The sequence below is a fragment of the Aspergillus fischeri genome, genomic scaffold, assembly GCF_000149645.3.
Source record: "Aspergillus fischeri NRRL 181 1099437636263 genomic scaffold, whole genome shotgun sequence".
Taxonomy (NCBI): Eukaryota; Fungi; Ascomycota; class Eurotiomycetes; order Eurotiales; family Aspergillaceae; genus Aspergillus; species Aspergillus fischeri.
Window position 1 is genome coordinate 862,385 of NW_001509763.1, and position 20,410 is coordinate 882,794.

Below are 20,410 nucleotides of genomic sequence, written 5' to 3' on the forward strand. Positions count from 1 at the left end.
CCACAAGGGCCGTAGACTCTGATGGGCCTGGTAAGGGTGGCATCTTAGAGTGGAATGTAAGTGGAGCAAGAGTGTTATAGGGAATATTCTTGTAATTGAAGAGTTCAGTTCTTAGGGGGTCATTCAAGGACATATATAGCTGTATGTTTGTGGTGAGGGATATTAGAAAGTGCTGATTCTGGATACATAAATTCAAGTATGAACTACTAGATTTCCTATTACATAAATGACATGTCTCCATACGGAATACTAGAATAGTGGATACTGATAACAGTCCTATGGGCCCTCGAAACGATCGGTTAAGTACCTAGCATGGCCCTAGAGGATGTTTGTAGCTACATTTCGTGCAATCTGTTTTCTCTTTTCCCAGTGACACAGAATACTTATTCTCAGAATAATAAATGGATGCTGATAAACAGACCTCTACATCGATCCCTCGCTCTTCCTCCTCGGCGGTTCCTTCACGGTGGGCCAGGATTTTCAAGAGGATCGTACGAAACCTAGGAGGTAAGTCCAGTTCTACATACTGCTTCAAGTGACTGGGATATTGGAGCTGAATTCTCAGTTTAATCCCTATCTTGCTGTTCACTGCGCTTGTACGATTGGTGGGGAGTTACATGGGTGGCCTAATGGAGGAGACTTGTCCCTATCGCTCAATACTTTCTTGTTGCTTCTCCATTGGGTCGTATCACAGTATGTCGATGACTGAGGGAATGATGGCTGTGTCAAACAGAGGATTTTGTCTGCTATATATACTAAAGTCCTAGACTCAAGTCTCATGTTTTTGTGCAAGCGCCTCCCTGACTGCATATACAACTGTCTGTCGTCGCTGGCAGGCAGCGTTTGAGAAATTCATTTACTCCAAATTGAACCTGTACAGTGAGGACGGATTCGTCAGTTGCGGTACGATATCGTTCTTCCTTTTGAACTCCCAGACTGGACGACTCGTCAAGAGGAAGGGTATACCACCAATAACCCTGTTCGACACGCAAATGATATCGCCTTTCAATCACAAGTCATCGATCTGTTCAACACACTAGAGTCATGGGACAAGAGTCATCGCTTGTCCGTCATTCTGTTTCTTCGAGGGTATGAGCTAGGCCAGGAACCATGTACCAAAGAGGATTACGAAGCTGGACGATATAACTGGAATACCGTGGACTTTGGCACACAGCCTGTTCCTGTGTATCGCGCGCGCTTCGATGAGGACGGGGCGTCGATGCTACGCGACGTTTCATGTATCGATCAAATATCGTTTCCTAACCTGATCTGGGCTGGGGCCGCTATGCAGATTGTTCGACACTGTCAGGAACTCACAGAACTATATTTACACCTGGACGAGTATATCAGACCAGATAACCTAAAATACTTGAAAAAGCGGCGCCAAGGTATGGCCTCTCTGTCTACCAACGCCGCTATGTTACGTTCCTCATAGCCTCCTGGATTCCCTGCTGATGGAGCTGTAGCCGTGTCTGAAGGTCTGAAAGATATCCCCCCTACATTAAGGGGTTTTCATTTCGAGAATGTAGACGAGAGGAATTGGAAGAATGCCATGCCGCCCTTGAATGTTCTATTCTCGAGCGTCGACACCCTATCCATCAGAATCCGCGAACTGAGCCTTTCCCTTGGTGAGCTGGAACTGCTTCGAGTTCCTATATCTCTGGATTTTCTGTGGCCTCTGGATGCGAAAGATCATTCATTACCAGCCAACGCATCTTTACACTGGCCCAACCTGGAGACTTTGAATTTATATCAATTTCAGCCCTGGCTTCCTTCAGGTAAGAACTATTCCTCGAATATCCATTTGCTGTATGGATATGTAGATGCAGTATGCCAGATACCTAAATGCACCCAAATCGCTAACCTTCTGAATGTGTAATAGGGGAATGGATCGTTCGCCCTGATGTAGAAGAGGAAGCCATAATTGCTGGGATTGACGACTGGGAGGCAGAAATCCGCAGCTATGAAGTAGATGCGTACAGCGACCCATCTACGAGCAAGAGCAGTTTCATCGAATATTCATCTCATTGGGCCGCCGCAAGGCGTATGCCTCGCTTGAAGGCCATCAACTTCGATCTCAACCACTATTTCTATTTCATTTCAGGTTCTCACGTGGAGCGGACTTGACCAGCGTCGAGTGGGAGCTAGAACGTCATGGTTCATATATGCCTGATGATCGCGTTGCTGCTGCTTGGGGCTTTCAGCTTGATCATGAACAACTCCAAGGTCGGGATTATCACGCAACTCTATCATATTGGCCGCCAGTCGAGGGGAAGTCTATGTGATCGACAAACTTGAAGGTTGGCATTATCTGAATAATAATCACCGAGGCCTTTTCTCAGGGCGATCCAGTTCTATGCGATACACTGTCGTTCAGAGCCGAGAGCTGTCAATGCCAGAGATGTTCCCAACATGTATCCGTCAGCTCTTGAGCGTCTCAACCAGACGTTTCTCGAAGTCAGCGGGTTCTATTTTAGCAACAACAGAATCAGGGTCAATCATACGCAGAAGCGAGATCGATTGTCAGGAGACACCGGCTTGGGAGGCAAAGCAGTGCTTCAAGGGGTCGTTCATGGCTGACCCTGATCGAGTTTCGTTCACGTCTGCTGTCGTTGAAGTCTACAGCTCCGCAGCGGAGAGTGATCGGGGACTCAGAGATCTTGTCGTACAGAGAATGCGGATATTAGGTGCAGCATATGCAGCCATACACTACGCCTGACGTTCATGCATTTCGGCACTCGTTAGCGAGGGAGCTAGTCATGTCTACAAACATGGTCTAAAGGAACTGAAAATGAAGTCTTATGATAGCTAGACTCAAGAATGAAATTATGGCGCTCAACTATAGATCTTCCAATAACAACATGCTGATGCTACATCACCATCCGCGACGGACCCTGAAAGAGCCCTCCTCCCGGATATCCCTGCTTGAACTACCAACATACACCTTGAACGTTCCACTGGGTACCACCCACTTCTGCTGCTGCACATCCCAGTAGCTCAGGTCCCGACGGGTCAGCTCAAACGTCGCCCGCCCCATCTGGCCAGGCTGGAGCATCATCTTCTGGAATCCACGCAGCTGCTTTGGGGGCGTTGCAGGCGCCGAGTCAGGAAGTCCAATGTACAGCTGCGCCACCTCGGCACCCGCCACCCGACCATTATTTCTCACGAAGACGGAAACTTGACCGACCACCTCGAACAGGTCGGCAGGACCGCCGGGGACAACTTTTCCGTTGGCCGCACCGGCGCTCGTGTACACGTTCACCCAGAGACCGCTGTACTTAAAAGTGGTGTAGGACAAGCCATACCCGAACTCGTACCGCGGAGCAATCCCCTTTGCATCGAAATGGCGGTAGTCGATGTACAGGCCCTCGGTGAAGTCGTCCGTCTCGGCGTTGATCCAGCTGGCGCCGTAGTCGGCTGCCTGCTTGGCAATCGTGTAGGGCAGCTTTCCGCTGGGGGCCGTGTCGCCGTAGATCACGTCCACGAGGGCATTACCGCTTTCTTGGCCGGGAAGGCCGGCCCAGACGATCGCCTTGACGCTGGGTTGCGCCAGGATGGTCTCGAGGATGATGGGGCCAACGCTGTGGACGACGACGATGACGTTCTTGCTGGCGGCTGCGACGGCCTTGACTAGCTCGTTGCCATTGTGCCAGGGGTCCAGGTTGTTGCGGTCGCCAAGGTTACCCTCGACGGTGATGTAGCCTTCGCCCGAGTCGGAGTTGATGAAGACGATGGCTGTTTCGGCAGCGGCAGCTGCGGACGCTCCGGCGGTGGGGTCGTCGGTGGTGCTGGGGACGATCTTGGTGCCGTCGGCTGCAGCGCGCTTCTGAATCGCGTCCAGGGGTCCGACGAGGTACTATGCTGTTAGCATGTTGTGCGTGAGAAGGGCAGGGGCAACTTACGGGAAACTCGGCGGTTCCACTTCCCCAGCCCATTGCGAGCGTGCCGTTGTTGCAGCCGCGGTCAGAGCAGGCGTTGGGTCCAGCAGGGTTGACGATGGCGTCGAGGCCGACGATCGCCAGGCTCTTGGGCTTGCGCAGGGGTAGGGTGCGCTGGTCGTTCTTGAGCAGAACGATGGAGTCGCGCGCGACGGCACGGGCGACGGTGCCGTGGTCGGCTGTCACGTCGACGTTGGCCTTGCCGCCGTTCCATGAACTGAAGGCCACAGGAGGATACCCCTTGTCCTGGCCAACGAGGTACCACGCTGCCAGAATACGAGTGACCATGTCGTCGAGGCGAGATTGCGGGACAGAACCGTCGGCGACGGCAGCCTCCAGATTCGATCCCCAGAAGATACTGCCGGGTGGATTGCTGAAGTCACTCCCCGGCATGGTCATGTCCAATCCGGACACCGCGCTGTTGACGGTGCTGTGCTGCGCATTCCAGTCGCTCATGATGTACCCAGGGAAGCCGAGCTCCTCCTTCATGAGCTTGTTGTTGATCGCATCACTCTCGCACGCCCAGGTGCCGTTGACCTTGTTGTACGAGCACATCACCGACGCGACGTCGGCCTTGACCGCGTCCATGAACGGCCACACGTACAGCTCGTGTGCCGCGCGGTCGCCGATATTCGAGCTGATCGTATCGCGGTAGTGCTCCTGCTCGTTTCCCAGCCAGTGCTACTGCATCATCAGCACCGCGCTCGTCAGGTTGGCGAGGAGAGCATACCTTGGCGCAAGCCTGCACACCCGAGTCCTGCATTCCTCTGATTGTCTTCTCCATAGCTACACCGCTCAGGTAAGGATCAACCGAGAATCCCTCCCAATTTCTGCCACCATTCGGATTCTTCCCCAAAGGTCCAGCCACGGGACCAAGCTGCACATGAACACCTAGTCCCTTCGCCTCAGCGCCCATTGCTGCTCCCCGCGCATACAGCAGCTGCGTATCCCAGGTCGCACCGGCATTGATACCCGCCGGGAAGGCCGTCACGGGGTTTGCGAAGCGGATACCTAGCGGCGAGTCCTGCAAACACAAGGAAGGGTAGTCGATCGACTCGGGCTTGTATGTGTTGCCCACACAAGGGCCGCCCATCCATTTGACTCCGGTCACCAGCCCGACCTTTTCGGTCTGGCTGAGCTTCTGCAGGGCATCTTTGGCGCGAGAGTAGGCTTGATCCCAGTTGCTGCCACCAGAACCGTAGGCGTGGACGGTCACGGCGGCCGCCAGGAGAGAAAGGAAGAGGTTCTGCATGTCGGCGGGCGTCGATGCTGATCACTGGCTGGGAAACAGATCGGAAAAGGGAGACATTCGTCGCTATTTATCCTGCGTCGAGCTAATAGTGAGAGTTGGAAGGAATCGACAGGGGCGTGAGGCCCCTTGCTTCCCCGCATGGGCCATGCTTCTGTTATTGGATCAATAGCGCGCGGCCACAGTGGACGGATCGGAATGAAAGATGGAATGGACGCCATCGGTGGTCTCGATTGACTAGCTAGAATTCATTTTAGTGGCTTTAATGTTTGTAGAGTCATCGCATGGCTCTGGAAAGGTGCATCCCGACATCGCATCGCTCTCGTGGCACTGTTACATCGCGGGTTCTCCGCGAACCTTACAGAGGAAATTAATATTGCACGGGCCATGTTTATTGGACGGGTCGAAGGCATGGCCTCGCTAGAGACGGCTAGTCTTCTTGTCCTTAGTTCCCCGCAAAAGATGGGCGCGTTATGACCGTGTTGTGAAAGCTGGGCATTGCGGGGGGCAAAGCCGAGGACAAATCAAAGCCGAATCTACGTGTTTGCTGAATCTCGGCCGTACGTATGGTTGAAGGATTAGGCTCCTCCTTTTCAGAGACAGTGTTCTGTGGCGTGCAAACAAAGGATCAGTGATAAGCGTGCACGGGATGGCCGACATTGCCCACCGCATCAAGGACATACGTCGCAGATGGGGGTGCGGATTCCTTCGATATTCCTGCTCGTTGAGGGTCTGTATCCTCGGCATTTATGACTGCTTATAAGATCATTCATCTCCCTCAGGGTCGAGGGAAGACCCCATTTACCCATTCAGGTAGTTGGCAAGCCCAAATGACGATCAGCTTCAGGACTTCCTTTTTGGTACGGACTTGGCCTTCAACCCCGCCTCGTTACATCGTTAGTCCCTGGAGGATATCGGCCAGATGCCGATTCTCACTGTAAGAAGTAGGGTAGGTCCGTGTGGCGCTGAAGACAAATCTTGGTTGGCTTAAACTCCGGCGCTATTCAGGCTTACCATTTCCGTGTTAGGGCACTCTATTTGCTTCACGCTATCTAAGAAGGTATTCAACGGGGATATTACTACTAGCGAATTAGCCCATGGGACGATTTGAAATTCTTCAGTGTCATACCCATCGGCTTGTCGGGCCTAAATGCCTGTCCCCAGGATGCAATTACCGGTCCAGATACGACATTTGCCGGCAGCCTGTTCGAATGGCACTGTCATGGGACTATACTCTATACGGAAGGTCTCAAGCTTATATTCCCTATATCCGGTTGCAGAATGCTTCAATAGACGATGGCCATGATTAGGCTGTTGTCAACATGAAACACCAGCAGCTCTGAGAAAACAATGGCTACTCCAGAGGGAGCGGTCTTCACTTACAGATTGGGGCCGTCTATAAAGAAGACCGTCCAGACTTGCTCCGAGTCGATTCTCTTCCTATCAAGCCTTAAGAGGGAATTCGCTGCAAAGACACCATGAAGACCTTCGCAATCCTTGGAGCTTTCTTCTCCTCTGCCCTCGCTCAAACTCTCTGTGACCAGTATGCCACGTACAGCAACGGCCGCTATACCGTCAACAACAACCTCTGGGGCAAGAGCTCCGGCTCCGGCTCCCAATGCACCTACGTCGACAGCATCTCCAACTCGGGCGTAGCCTGGCATACGACCTGGACGTGGTCCGGCGGCGACAACCAGGTCAAAAGCTACGCCAACTCTCAGGTCTCCCTGACTAAGAAGCTTGTCAGCCAGATCAGCAGTATCCCAACCACCGTGCAGTGGAGCTATGATAATACCAACACACGCGCAGACGTAGCGTACGATCTGTTCACAGCTGCGGATATCAACCATGTCACCTACAGCGGGGATTATGAACTGATGATCTGGTATGAGAGTGTGTTCATGTCGGACTGATTGGCTTTAGCTGATTGGTATAGGCTGGCTCGCTACGGTAGCGTCCAACCAATCGGCTCGCAGATCGACAGTGTCAACATTGGAGGCCATACCTGGGAGCTGTGGTACGGCGGCAGTACCCAGAAGACGTACAGCTTTGTCTCTGCCACACCGATCACCTCCTTCAGTGGCGATGTCATGGACTTTTGGGACTATCTGACCAGCAGGCATGGTTACCCTGCTTCGAGCCAGTACCTGATCAGTAAGTCTGTCATCCGACTTGGTCGAGCGCTACTGACTAGTGTAGATATGCAATTCGGCACTGAGCCGTTCACTGGAGGCCCTGCCACCTTGAGAGTGTCGCAGTGGACCGCCAGTGTGAACTAGTCTCTAGCTGGCGACTTGGGGGACAATAGCTTGATGGTAGACCATAGCTGCTGTGCACTGCTTGATGAAGTGGAACTTGGGGTTTCTTTCCGCAGTATTCGTACATGCTGAGAGGGTAAGAAGGAAACCACCTATACCGGCCGTAAGATACACGTTGCATACTGTTTCTCTTGGTACATTGGATTGCTCCGAGTATTCGCTCCCTAGTCATAGGCAGATAGGGGTATATGATTGAAAGAAGCATGTACAACTGCTCAGGCTGTCAGTTTAGCTGATACCGCTGCGCCGTGAGAAGCATACATTGAGTGATGGTTCAGTGATGCTTTTCATCAGCCGCATAGACCTCATCGAACCTCATCGACCCTCAACGAGCATGACTCAAGACTCATGGTAAGACTTTGCTTGGCGAGGCTACTATGCTCAATTTGATTTGGTTTGTTCTAGGCTACTGGCCAGAAACCAGTATGATTGGCTTTACCGCTGTTGAATGCAACCTAAGAAGAAACTAGTGGGTTAGCCATTAGCGCAGAGAGGCGAGACGCCCTCAGCAGAGGTAAGCATAAATCCTGCCCCTTTCCAAAATTTTTATTCAGGGAGCTCCGATCGCTTTACGTCCAAATCAGCCTGCAGGATGCGGTCCATGTACGCCCTGTCATTGTTGGTCCCGCTGGGCTGTTTCAAGCTCAGTCTGGCGGAATCTGTCCTAGTAAGTCCATCACATAAAACCTTTCTAAACTGTAGATGATGATGTTCATACCAAACAGACCATGCCATGGGTCGGCTTTGTAAGCTCTGGGAACTACTGGCGGGATTATGAGGGACGCGTGATAGGCGAAGTATGTCTTAAGACACCATGGACTGTTATAAATCTGATCATCACTCAAGAACGGGGACACGACGACGTACGCAATCAACTGCCCTCCGGCAAGTGACAAAACTGCCTGTATCAGGTTTGATCCAGATGCGACATTGATCGCTGCTCCCAGCTGTAGGCCTCCGATATAACCAGCCAATGGATATGACTGACCGGATCACGCAGCCTACGACTTCATCATGAACAACTATGGGTTGTGTGTTCTACCGCGGAAATAATCCTGCTACGTGCTAATGGTTCTAGCTATACAAGCACCGGGTGCACCTTTACTGGCTCTCCCACGCCCACCACCGCCACTTGCTCGTACAGCCAGTCATGGCATATTCGCTCTTCCACTGTGACTCGTGATGAGACTTATGTTCTTCCTGGAACTGAGGTGCGGGAAATCGTCTCTGCTACCTTGACTGTGGCAGGGACGGGACCTTTTCCTACTGGCACCGCTGCGACTGCTACTGCAGCTACAGCGACCACAACGACAGGTTCTACTACAGGTAGGACAGTAGAAAGCACTACTACCACGAGCAAGACGGCTTCAGGAAACGTCGCAGGCCGGACAATGGCACCGATGATGTTGGTGGGTGCGGTGGTGGCCGGTATGGCGGCGCAAGCATAGCCCCTTTTGCCCGGACATCGGCTGTTATAGGTGCATATCCTTTGCATGTTATCCCTTAGAGTGGATAACTTGTGTCATCACCCTCAGAGTGCGTAATAATCCTGCTAGGCAGGAGGCGCAAATAATAGCCTAAGTGTAGCATGCATGAATCTGGTCTTTCCCCTGTCTTTCCACAGGCTCCAGTAATGAGGTACTCAAACCTTGTGCATGATTATACAGACCAGTGTGCTGTAGGAAACGACAGCTCTCGATGCAGTCTTCTTATAATCTCTTCGTACATTGGCTCCGTCTCTGGTGTTATGACACCATGGCGAATGAAAAAGTCAATGACCACAACCGCACTATTCGGTTTAAAACTTCCCCTGCCCAAGGCGTCGACCAGCTGGTCCATATTCCAAAGCCGAAAATCTTCGACCTCTGAATCCTTCGGCCGCGGAACAGTACCTTCGTCCAGCTGAAGCTCATACAGGTATTCGACCTCGGGTAAAAGAACAGCCGTCGAGGACCCCTCGCTCAAAGCAAGAGATGAGTCTTTCATGTGGAAATAGGAGATAGTCCCGACGTATCTCATGCCACTCTTGATAATCTCACGCGCGATAGACGCCTCGTCCGTAGCCTCGAGGATCATGGCGCTTCGCGGCGACTCTCCCGCGCTCAGGGCCCCGGCGGCAGTGCAGTCAAACATACCAGGATAGGTCTGCTTCCGCATCGAGCGTTTCGCAATCCAGAGGCGAATGCCATTTTTCGCATCCTTCACGTAACAAAGCATCTGCACGCCGCTCGTTACAATGCCGAATAGTGCGCTCGCGGACCGTTCAATCTCCAGGATCACGTCGCCGCCGGGCCCGTAGACGGGGAATCTCTCGTTGCGCCAGCCTTTCAGAATGTCGGTATACCCGGCTTCAATCATCCTGTTGATTGCGTTTTGAATGATTTGGGTGCGTGTGGACGCTGCATTATCTGGGGGGTTGATTAAGACAATTGCCCCGGAGTCGATCATCCAATGTTCCCTTGGCCAGGGGATGCCCTGTACAAGGGTGTTTGGGATGTATCCGAGAGTTGCATCGATGCCTTGTACTTTGAATGCGTGGTAGGATTTGAGCGTTGCGGTGAAGCGGGCTGGTTCCTCCTCGTAGTATGGGAAGCTATAATGTGTTAGTATCTATGGATAGAATAGTGCAGGAAGTAGGGATACGTGCTTATCTAACTCGGAGACAATGTCAAAAAGGGTTTTCGACATGATTGTATGTACTGTAGATCCGATCGGGGGATGGTCGAGGTGGAAGATTGTGGTTGGCTCTTCCGGGTGTCTTGCTACGTGTCTTACTACATGGACTATTGATTACATGATATCTCTACCATAGTTAACTATCCATTAGTTAGTTACTTATGATAGATTACCTAATCTATATATCCCGTGCGTATGGAGTACAAAGAAATAGCAAAGGCGAGGGAAGAGAGGAGATGCCAGATGATCCAGAAAAAGGGGTTTGGTGACATACAAGAACTCGTTTATTTCGTCGTCCATGGAACAGGTCAAGCAACTCTTACCAAACGAGTCCCAACCTGCTTAGTCTTTCTAAGCAATGTTTCTGCATTATTATTAGAAACTTGGAGTGTGACTGATGGATTTAGCAAGGATGATCTAGTTACTGACTGCGCTCTTAGTCATGACTTGTAACGTATTCGGTAAGCGAGTCGGCCACGTAAGCGAGTCGGCCACCCCCATCAAGAATCACCACCCCTTTGAAACCAAGGCTATTCAGCCATCCATATCACCACGAAAAATGCCCAAATCATCAAAATCCTTGGTGGAACGAGAGGGGAGGATCTCCTTAGCAGTTAAGGCTATTCAGAATGGCCAAATCAAATCAGTTCGTGAAGCTGCTCGTGTCTTTGAAGTTCCCCGGTCAACACTTCAAGATCGTTTGAATGGAATCAAATTTCGCAAGGAAACCCGCGCCAATTCCCATAAGTTGACTCCTATAGAGGAAGAATCACTTATTAAATGGATTCTCTCATTAGATCAACATGGTGCACCGCCAAGGCACTTCCAGGTCCGTGAAATGGCTACAATATTAATCCAACAACGTAGTCAAGATACAACTTCCTCAGTGGGAGAGAAATGGGTATATAACTTCATTTCCCGCCATGATTCCTTGAAAAGTCGGTTTAGTCGTCAAATCAATTATAAACGGGCGAAATGCAAGGATCCTGAAGTTCTTCAAGCCTGGTTCAAACGCGTGCAAGCCGCTATATCAACTTATGGTATCGCCAATGAAGATATCTACAATTTTGATGAAACCGGCTTTGCTATGGGCCTGGTGGCTACCACGAAGGTAATCACACGATCATCCTGTGAAGGAAGGCCCTTTCTTATACAACCGGGAAATCGAGAATGGATAACTTCAATTAAGTGTATCAACGCCTCCGGATGGGCATTACCAGCATACTTAGTGTTGAAAGCAAAGACTCATATTCAGGCCTGGTATGAAGGTAATACTCCAGCTTCATGGAGAATTGCTATATCATCAAATGGATGGACAACACGAGAAATTGGTGAACACTGGCTCAAAGAACACTTTATTCCTTATATTAAGGACCGAAGAACTGGCCAATATAGCCTCTTAGTTCTTGATGGGCATGACTCTCATTTAACACCTCAATTTGATGATATATGTCATCAAAATGATATTATTCCTATTTGCATGCCTGCAAATTCCTCACATCTCTGTCAACCTTTGGATGTGGCCTGTTTCTCACCATTGAAACGAGCTTACAGTAACCTCATTGAACGGCTTGTACGAACAGGATATCACCATATTGATAAGGTTGACTTTCTTGACGTCTACCCAGAAGCCCACGCCCAAGCCTTCAAGAAGATGAATATACAGAGTGCTTTTAGAGCCTCAGGATTAGTCCCTTTTAATCCTAACCAGGTTCTGGATAGCCTCATCTTTTACAAGGAAGACAGCCGTCCCAGCAGTCAAGGCACTACATCTACGATTACCAAAACACCGATAAATTTGAATCAATTCAAAAAGCATGAGTCGGTGATCTCTCAATTACTTCAAACAAACCCTCCTACCTCACCAATACAGACAGCAATATCTTACATCTGTAAAGGTGCAGAGATAGCCTTGAACCGTGCTATTCTTCTTGAACATGAAAACCTTCAACTTCACCAGGCCATTAAGAGACGAAAGAATAAGCAGAAGCGTAACCAACACCAAATGAATGGTTTGAATGGCTTCACAATCCAGGAAGCACTTGAGGCATTCAACCATGTTCAGGCCTTAGAGGAAGCAGCTGGTGATACAGGGCCTGGAGATGATCAACCACGCCGTCGGGCACCACCTCGGTGCAGTATGTGTGGTGTTTTAGGACATATACGTACAAGATGTCCTAATCGAGTAGCTGCCTGAATTCAGCGCGTTTTAATGGTTAGATTAACGTGGAATAACTTCCTTTTTTGTATGTAAATCAGAATTCTAGGATATGCCTTGACCGGGTGGCCGACTCGCTTACATGGCCGACTCGCTTACCGATTACGTTATATGTACTGTTCCGACGTAGTGATAATGAAGATATAAACAGACTGGAAATGTCATTAAGGGAAAGTTTACTTTCTACTTTCAACATATTGAAGCTAATCACCATTTTTCACCAGGGTGGCTCCTCTATCGAATATATATAGGCCTTGAACTTCGTCGAGTCTCTCGCGAACTCTCTGAAAGGGACTCACACTAATTTCCTAACCATCAATAATGGGGAAACCTCAAATAGAGGCACTGAATGCCTCGGGGCAAGAATTTGACAATAAGAAGATTATTGTTTCTCACATCGTTTTCCTTCGCTGCCTCATGCGACAGAAGACTGAGCCATGTTCCTCATTTGACAGCAAGGCCAACATTGAGAAATAATATCAAAGGATCTGGTCTACCGAGCGACTTTGTCCTTCCTGGTAACTATATGAGTAACCCGACTAAGATGATCACCAAGGGTGAGAACGGGGTGCATCAACTGTTCTACCGGTTAAGGGGACCGAGTAAGATTCGTGGAGAAAGTCTTAGTGATAGCCTGAAGCTGCTGGATTCGAAGCCAGTGACACTACCTGGACTGAGTTTGTGCGGAAGGTGCTGCCTGGAAGTAAGGAGTGCATTTACAAGAGAGCTCAGCACTTGTCTTTGAGGACAGTACAGATTCTCCTGATCACCTTTGTGGATTCCATGTATCAGTCTGAAATGAGAAATTTGTCCATTCTTTATTTCGTATACCTAAGAATTTCGTTGCAAACGTGCCAGTACGATGGATGCTGAGAAAGTAAATCTCCATGGTTTAAATTGTATTTGAGATGTCATGTAAGAACCAGTTTCAGCTGAATGACCCCCTTGCATACTGATATGAAGCTGTCTGGATATGGATTCTTGGACTTTGGATTTAAAATTAATTGCGTAGACTGCTTAGGAATTGTAGTAACCCAGCAGGGTCTCGTTTACGTGCAGTAATCCAGGAGAGATGCACATTATTAGACAGCAAAGCAGTTTATAGATGTGCTTTATAGTTATATGTAACAGTATGTAACTGTGCCCTGTGCTGCAGCCTCCTAATAAAGTCAGCTCTCATTGATTACTCTTGATGCTATTCGCTTTGCCTATGCCAGGAATAGTAATGTCAATGAAGCGCGCTATAAAGCGATCAGGTGGCGATTAAGCAGGACCAGAGTATCAGAAGGCTGAAGAGGCATTGGCCTTTTAAAGTGCTTTTATCTCGCATTGCCTTTAGTCAGATAATTTGCCTGCTACGGCTTACTGGTATACATCTATCTAGGAAATGAGGATTCTCGGCGCTATGAGCCATGATTATATTCTGTTACTGGCGAGGCGTACATCCAACCACTCCACACCCCGGTATTGATCTCGAACAATCTACCCTGCGTGATCATTAGCACATCCCCTTACAGAGGTAGTATAATATGAGTCAGTGGAAATAAGTCACAGTAGATATTACTGTAGAGCTTAGGTCAGGACGTCCCAAGATTCAGCGAGGCTAGAGAGGTCAACCTTCCGTAACAGGTAGATAGCAAGGTACTATATAGCTAAGTACTGAAATTTTTATCATTGCAGTTTTGCCCTAAGGGTCTGCCGTAATAAGGGCTAAGCATGCTCTTCCTGAATGAAAGTATCGGGGATACTCTAGTCCACTATTAGCAAGAAAATAGGAAATCAACCCCTTAATGTGGATGCAACTTTACTGACCGGATTCTTTGACGGCTGCGCCTGGCGAAACTTCCTGAATGACAGTATTGAAAACTCCTCGCCTTCCCAGGTCAGACGAGAAGTGGACGCTCTATTCAACAAGACGACCAGCTTATACGGATCGGCAGAAGAGTCCACAAGGATTCGGAACGGTTTGCCCGCTCCATCTTGCCAACCTCTTGCTACGCGAGCACGGCTTCTATCGCTCACCATCGTAGCTGTACCAGTTCCAGCTGTGAACTGATCAATATTCCAAGAAACCCAGTGTGGCTGTCCATTATGAGTCTGGTAAAGTCCAAACTGAATTGATCGGCTTTTTTCTATATCCTTTGGGGCGGCCTCAGCCGCGAGAACAGGTATGATATTGAAGCGCATCAGTTGTGGATCGTCAGCTTCTTTCACCACCACATGCAGGACTCCGAACGCAGGTGCGTAGGCCAGGTATAGAGGTAGTGGAGTTTGACTATTTATCCTGATGAGTTGGTCTCGCTTCTCGCAGTCAGCCCAGACGCATATTTGGCGCAGGACTTCGAAGGTTAGTCGGGTGCCCCTGCTATATTTCTTCCGTCGAGTACCGTTGTTGCTTTTTCGATGTTAGCGTTACTTCGTTATTTAAAACCTAGCAGCGCAAATTCCAAATCCCTACTTACTGGATAGCGAGGACGGTTGGGACTCCGTTATACATTGTCCACACAGGCGACCCGCTGAGTCCCTTTTCTGTCGTCGCGGTGTACTCCAGCTGAGCGGGGAATACGATCGGGTTCAGACACTTTCCTGTCGTAGTCACAGGCACCATAGCGGCTCCGTTTGGGTTGTTTTTGTTGTTCGAAATTGGGACGCCGGTCACGCGCATCTCACAGTCCAGGCGCTCTTCGTATGCCAGCTTCAGCGCAAAGCCTAGTGGCTCGATGCCTGCGCGTGCTGGCTCTTGTTCGAGCTCGTCCGGTGTGAAGATGAGAGCCCAGTCCGCTTCTTCAGCGGCAGTCGTGGGGTTTTTCTCATACGCAGGACAGATGCGAATGGTACTTCTATGAATAGGGAACTTTTTCTCTAAGCCCTTTATTCTCATGACAATGTTCTCTGAATGATCTTGATTCTTATTGATGATGTTGTGTGCGGCAGTGAGAATGAAGGGCTTCTTAGCACCTGGCATGTGTATGGAAAATCTGTTACCATGGAATGAGCCATCTTCTGGGTAGATTTAGATTCCAATGAGTATTAATTTTTGTATGTTTAGCATGTAAAGATCAATCTAAATGCTTGGTGAACTTGAGCAGGACTATCACAGAGTTGATGGATGGCTGAATATTGGATCTCTAATTGAAATTTGGCTGCTCTTTGCTAGGAACCTTTAAGGGGTTCTAGTCTTCATGATAAAATTCTAATGTGAGCTGAGGGCGTTTGTGAGCCTGGCATATTATGAGGTTTAAAGGTTGATATCCTGTGCTTACAGGCTGCAGTTAGGGGAGGGAGACTATTCTTATAGCCTTGTGACTTCATACAGCCTTATTAGAATTACACCTTTCTATTACTTTTTATATGCTCAGTTTTCAAGATAAGTAGTAAAACCCAGTTGTAGAGTACTTATTACAAATGGGTTATGGCATATAACTAAGCCCTTCGTCGCCGAGTTATGCTACCTTCTGGCCTTCACTCTATCCGATTTAATCTACTCATTTCCATGAGTAATCAGTGACACCAGGAGCTTGAGCAGCTAAAAATGCCAAGTATTAGTTCAGCAGTAATAATACTTGAATGGGAATTATCAATGTCAGATTTTCTCTCGTGGAGACCGGGTCATTGCAACCGCGCGCCGAGCAGGAGGCATAGAAGATCTGATTTGAAAGTCACCAAGGCTGTTCTGCCTCATTTCTGACAGAGAAGGTCGGATACAACTGTCTTCATCAGCTACAGATCAGGATGGTGTGGTGACCGTTGTTGGTCCATACTCAGGAACCAAGTTTGCCCTGGAAGGTTGGCGACCCGTGCCAGATCTAAACTTGGTCTTTTCGTTCCTTCAGGTCAACACTCTCTTCAAAGTGCATTCTCATTCCATCAAGGGATGAGTGCATAGATATATTTGGTAACCTACTATAAGTTATTACTTTATGATTGCAAGTGACTGGCTGACAGTTTACATAGCCATTTTCGAAGCATTGAGTGAGAGAACCCCGGCGCATCATTGTCCTCTAGGCTGGCAAACAGTATAAATTCAGCTAATGATTAAAGTCCTACAAGTAGCCAGAAAGTACAAGTCACTTGCATGGCTCTATGCACTCATACGGACGAGTTGATCACTCCTGTCCTAGGCACCAATCCAGAGATTGCCAATGTATCAGGCTGTCGACATAGTAGTACATCGGTAGGGATACCCTGACGATTAATCTTAGTTGACTGCCTGTGGAGAAATTATGGTTAGTAGATATACAGTGACAACGCTTGGGGAAGTCTAATCTTGTCAAATAGGTCGATCTTTATAACTGGTGATCCTGCTATAGCGGTAGTCAAGTCAGCAGAAACGGCCTCGTTAATTGTCATCGTTCAATAGCCTTTTTATTAATAATAGACCTACATAGCTGTCTTTCACTGTAATGGCTCTTTTACAAGCCCAACATGCAATTGTCATTTTGACAAAACTAGCATTAGAGCATAAGCACTGTGTGCCTGTTAAAATGCCATCAATGGCTTGTGCTGGGAGGCTTATCGCGCTACGAATCTACATGCACAGTGTCCTTCTGCGCCTAAGAGTCTGAGTCTCTGATATATCACAGAATATAAGTAGTGCTTGTCAACTAGAAGCACTGTTGTCATTCGCAGAATAGTACTGCTTGGGAGTTGATGACCTGAACATCTGTGTGTTAAGATATAGCTTAATCAAGCTTTGTGGGTGCACAGACTCTTCCTCATATCTGTCCGCCACACACTGAAAAAAGCATCGGTTGCATGCTTCACCAGATCGCTGTCATCGGATGCGCGAGCCATGAACCTTATCAGCCAGTCCTGCTTTGCAGTGCTGACGTCGCTGGCAATGCGCAGCTTGTTCTGCGACGAGGAAGGATCAACGAACATCTGGAATGCGCGGCGTCGCTCATCGGTGTACACGTCTAGCACGCCGATGGGCTCCCCTTCGTGAATAATGAGCTCCAAAGCGTCGGCCAGAGCATCGGCGTCGAGAATACCCGTGGTGAGGCCCATGGCCCCCATAGGCTAGAGGAAGTGTGGTGTTAGCCTATGTCTGGGAAATGGATCGTTTGTAGGAAAAGCTGATCATACATTGTTGAGATGTGCGGCGTCTCCAACTAAAACACAGCGTCCACTGTTCATCGTAGTAGCGCAAAGTTGGTGCACCCGATATGGAGATGCTCTCACCACTGTTGCTGTATCGAGTTGAGGGCCCGGCACAACGTGGGAGAGAAGGCTCTTGATGGATTCCTCCGCAACCACTTGGTCGTCCCCTCGCTGATCGCTAGGATGGAGCGCCACCGTACATCTCCACAGGGTTTCTTTCCCTCGCTGGGGTTTCTCCAGCGGCGAAACAAGCCCCCAATGGACGGGATCAACAAAAAGCGAACTCGGGAAATTATCGTCAAACTCGGCATCTTTTATCCAAACATCTATGGCCACCAGACGCTCCGGCCAGCTATGGCCCTTGAATTGAATGCCAAGTAGCTTCCGGGTCGTCGACCTCCCGCCGTCGGCACCCACGAGGAATGCAGCACGGAAAGTGGTTTCGGCACTCCCATCTGCCCGAGTGACCGTAGCAGTTACCGAGTCTGCGTCTTGGTGAATGCCTTTGAGCCGCAGGCCAAAATGAACTTTGACCAATCCAGTCTCGACAGCCCTTTTGTAGAGAAGGCTGGCCAATTTTGACTGTTGGAGGTTCACCACTCCATGGTCCCAGTCATTCGTGCCCACTATTGGCAGACAAGCCAGCATCTCGCCGAGCTTATTCCCTCCCCTGCCGTCGTCAGCCAGCGGGCCCCTCCAGCAAAGACCCCTGGTGGTAAAGCCGGCAGTTTTGATATCATCTAGAACATTGGCTTTTTGGAGCGCGTGCAGAGCTGCCGCGTAGTAGGAGCAGGCCCGAGGGGCGTCGCTGAGCTCTGCCTCCTTTTCAACGATGTCGACTTTGATACCACTCTGGGCCAGTCTCAATGCTGTCAGGAGCCCGACGGGTCCGGCTCCGATGATGACGACTGTGGCAGAAAAAGGGTTTTTCTCTTTCTCAACGACCGAGATCATGTTGTAAGCCGTGTTGGCAACGGACGACGAGCAAGGGGGTATAAAGCCAAGCTAAATCGGTGTAGACTGCGAACAATTGGATGCTGGAGTAAGTTGGACACACGACGTGCTATTTAAAGAATTGCTCGACCGGAACGACGTCCCTGCCTTTAGTTGACTAACAAAAGCCAACAAACGCGAGACGTATACACTCCATTGGTCTCTGCTCGGGATGGCGACAAAAGGCGCAACCTGCCAGGAACAAAGTATCGACTGGTTGCCTAGGTTGACCATGTGGACTTGAATATTTCCCATTCTGACGAGATCTGCAGTTGATCCCTTCCCACCCGGCATTATCCATTCTTATCCAGGTGTTTAGCCCGAGATTATGCACTGGATTGCTGGTTGAATGCGACATTAAGTTCCGATATCGTTATTACCCCACAATATCCGAGACAATCGGGTTCCCGTACCACATTAGCCGAGAGCAAAATCAGATCATTTACGAAGCCGTATAGAAAGGCGACATAACTGGAGAGGTCCTTTTTCACCAGGTGATTATTTCAAATCACTGATCATAGTATTCTTAATCTCCAGGGTGGCCCAAACCGGTGCTAACACTATCATGCACGCACCGATCATGACCACAAAGGATTTTGTATACAAGACTGTCGAGGGCCTTGACATCGCAGCAACCGTGTACTGGCCTCAGACTGGATTGGGAATCCCAGGCACGAAGCTACCGATCGGTAAGATAGTTCAATCCTGCTCAAATTAGAAGAACCAAGCAGTACTAACTGTACATCAAAACAGCAATTGGATTCCATGCAGGCGGCTTCACCATCGGATCCAGGTTTCTCTTTAATCTCGAAGAAATAGAGATACTTCTCGACTTCGGGTTCGTTGTTGTGTTGGCAGATTACCGTCTCTGTCCACATGTCTCCCTCTACGAGGGTCCCATCCAGGATGCGAGGGACGCTTATCGTTGGGTGAAAACCACGCTCCCAGAGCTGATCCGGAGGGAAGTAGGACTCACACTGGATCCAAGTCGTGTTGTCGCGTTTGGTCAATCTTCCGGTGGTACTCTGGCTTTACACCTGGTGGGCTTAACCGCATTGTCCCGATCTCTTCTCTCCAAGCACCACGTTCATAAGAAAATAGCTCACATTCTTGCCTCGTGCTCACAGGGAAGCCTAGATGACCCCCCGCAAGCGATTGCAGCATTCTACGCAGCCGCCTACTTCTCTGACGGTACCTGGAGCCAACCAACCCCCGGTTCGGAAATGATGCCTCCAATTGATCAGTCGTTTGCGCAGCGTGTTCTCAGCGAGCCACCCTGTTCCATGACCGTTGTCGCACCGGAGCAGTTTCTCGTACCCGGCACCATGCCCATGCCCGATCTTTCCAGGCCTCGAGACGCCTGGTTGGCTCTAGCATTCAAGGAAGGGACACATCTGGAGCGCTGTGTCCAGGACGGCGACTTTGCGCGTGTGGACCCAGCAACCTTCTTCTCGTCTGCATTCCCGCCGACGATCTTCTTGACTGGGACGAAGGATACGTTTATTGACCCGCGGTTCTCGCGGCGCGCGCATGAACATCTGGCGGGTCTGGGGGTGCAGACGAAGCTGATTTTGGCGGAAGGAGGGCAACACGGGTTTGATTTCGGGCTGGGAAGGGATGAGGTCCAGTTTAAGGAGAGTGTCCTTCCAGGCTATGAGTTTTTGGCCAAACATGTTCAGTAGCCTAGGCACATAGTGCTACGCAGTAACTGACCCACATAGCGACAGCCAGACTGAATGTAACCGTAGATTGAATATGCAATAAAGACAGCACCTTGTCTCTAGAATAGGCTAGAGATATAAGCTTGAACTGTACGTGCGACTCTTTGTTTCTTTGTTTTGACCTAGATATGAGTAGGATGCCAAAATATAGCCTAAAATCTGGGTAGGTGCCTGATGCCTTCTTATACAGCTCTGTT

At 49.5% G+C, this 20,410-nt stretch overlaps 8 protein-coding genes across 8 annotated transcripts, besides 3 other annotated features; 4 read left to right on the forward strand and 4 right to left on the reverse strand.

Annotated features, from left to right (window-relative positions):
* Window positions 1–1,219: 1,219 nt before the first annotated feature.
* On the forward strand, window positions 1,220–2,127 carry NFIA_027380 (uncharacterized protein; the record flags this gene model as incomplete). The annotated part of the gene is made up of 3 exons (XM_001261560.1): window positions 1,220–1,388; window positions 1,467–1,778; window positions 1,883–2,127. The coding sequence occupies 3 exons, from the start codon at window positions 1,220–1,222 to the stop codon at window positions 2,125–2,127; spliced, it is 726 nt and encodes a 241-aa protein (XP_001261561.1).
* Window positions 2,128–2,875: 748 nt separating this feature from the next.
* On the reverse strand, window positions 2,876–5,190 carry NFIA_027390 (beta-glucosidase; the record flags this gene model as incomplete). The annotated part of the gene is made up of 3 exons (XM_001261561.1): window positions 2,876–3,856; window positions 3,903–4,619; window positions 4,669–5,190. The coding sequence occupies 3 exons, from the start codon at window positions 5,188–5,190 to the stop codon at window positions 2,876–2,878; spliced, it is 2,220 nt and encodes a 739-aa protein (XP_001261562.1).
* A 1,475-nt stretch (window positions 5,191–6,665) lies between these two features.
* Window positions 6,666–7,466, forward strand: NFIA_027400 (glycoside hydrolase family 12 protein; the record flags this gene model as incomplete). Its single annotated transcript, XM_001261562.1, has 3 exons — window positions 6,666–7,072; window positions 7,124–7,341; window positions 7,387–7,466. 3 exons carry the CDS (start codon window positions 6,666–6,668, stop codon window positions 7,464–7,466), a joined length of 705 nt encoding a protein of 234 aa, XP_001261563.1.
* Window positions 7,467–8,519: 1,053 nt separating this feature from the next.
* Window positions 8,520–8,953, forward strand: NFIA_027410 (uncharacterized protein; the record flags this gene model as incomplete). Its single annotated transcript, XM_001261563.1, has 2 exons — window positions 8,520–8,536; window positions 8,584–8,953. The coding sequence occupies 2 exons, from the start codon at window positions 8,520–8,522 to the stop codon at window positions 8,951–8,953; spliced, it is 387 nt and encodes a 128-aa protein (XP_001261564.1).
* Window positions 8,954–9,164: 211 nt separating this feature from the next.
* On the reverse strand, window positions 9,165–10,193 carry NFIA_027420 (thiamine pyrophosphokinase-related protein; the record flags this gene model as incomplete). Its single annotated transcript, XM_001261564.1, has 2 exons — window positions 9,165–10,098; window positions 10,162–10,193. 2 exons carry the CDS (start codon window positions 10,191–10,193, stop codon window positions 9,165–9,167), a joined length of 966 nt encoding a protein of 321 aa, XP_001261565.1.
* A 449-nt stretch (window positions 10,194–10,642) lies between these two features.
* Window positions 10,643–10,675: a microsatellite.
* A 98-nt stretch (window positions 10,676–10,773) lies between these two features.
* Window positions 10,774–12,258: a mobile genetic element.
* A 207-nt stretch (window positions 12,259–12,465) lies between these two features.
* Window positions 12,466–12,497: a microsatellite.
* Window positions 12,498–14,109: 1,612 nt separating this feature from the next.
* NFIA_027430 (uncharacterized protein) lies at window positions 14,110–15,364 on the reverse strand (the record flags this gene model as incomplete). The annotated part of the gene is made up of 3 exons (XM_001261565.1): window positions 14,110–14,148; window positions 14,212–14,794; window positions 14,862–15,364. The coding sequence occupies 3 exons, from the start codon at window positions 15,362–15,364 to the stop codon at window positions 14,110–14,112; spliced, it is 1,125 nt and encodes a 374-aa protein (XP_001261566.1).
* A 1,721-nt stretch (window positions 15,365–17,085) lies between these two features.
* On the reverse strand, window positions 17,086–18,453 carry NFIA_027440 (FAD binding domain protein; the record flags this gene model as incomplete). The annotated part of the gene is made up of 2 exons (XM_001261566.1): window positions 17,086–17,418; window positions 17,485–18,453. 2 exons carry the CDS (start codon window positions 18,451–18,453, stop codon window positions 17,086–17,088), a joined length of 1,302 nt encoding a protein of 433 aa, XP_001261567.1.
* Window positions 18,454–19,057: 604 nt separating this feature from the next.
* Window positions 19,058–20,174, forward strand: NFIA_027450 (alpha/beta hydrolase; the record flags this gene model as incomplete). The annotated part of the gene is made up of 2 exons (XM_001261567.1): window positions 19,058–19,181; window positions 19,246–20,174. 2 exons carry the CDS (start codon window positions 19,058–19,060, stop codon window positions 20,172–20,174), a joined length of 1,053 nt encoding a protein of 350 aa, XP_001261568.1.
* Between the last annotated feature and the right edge of the window lie 236 nt (window positions 20,175–20,410).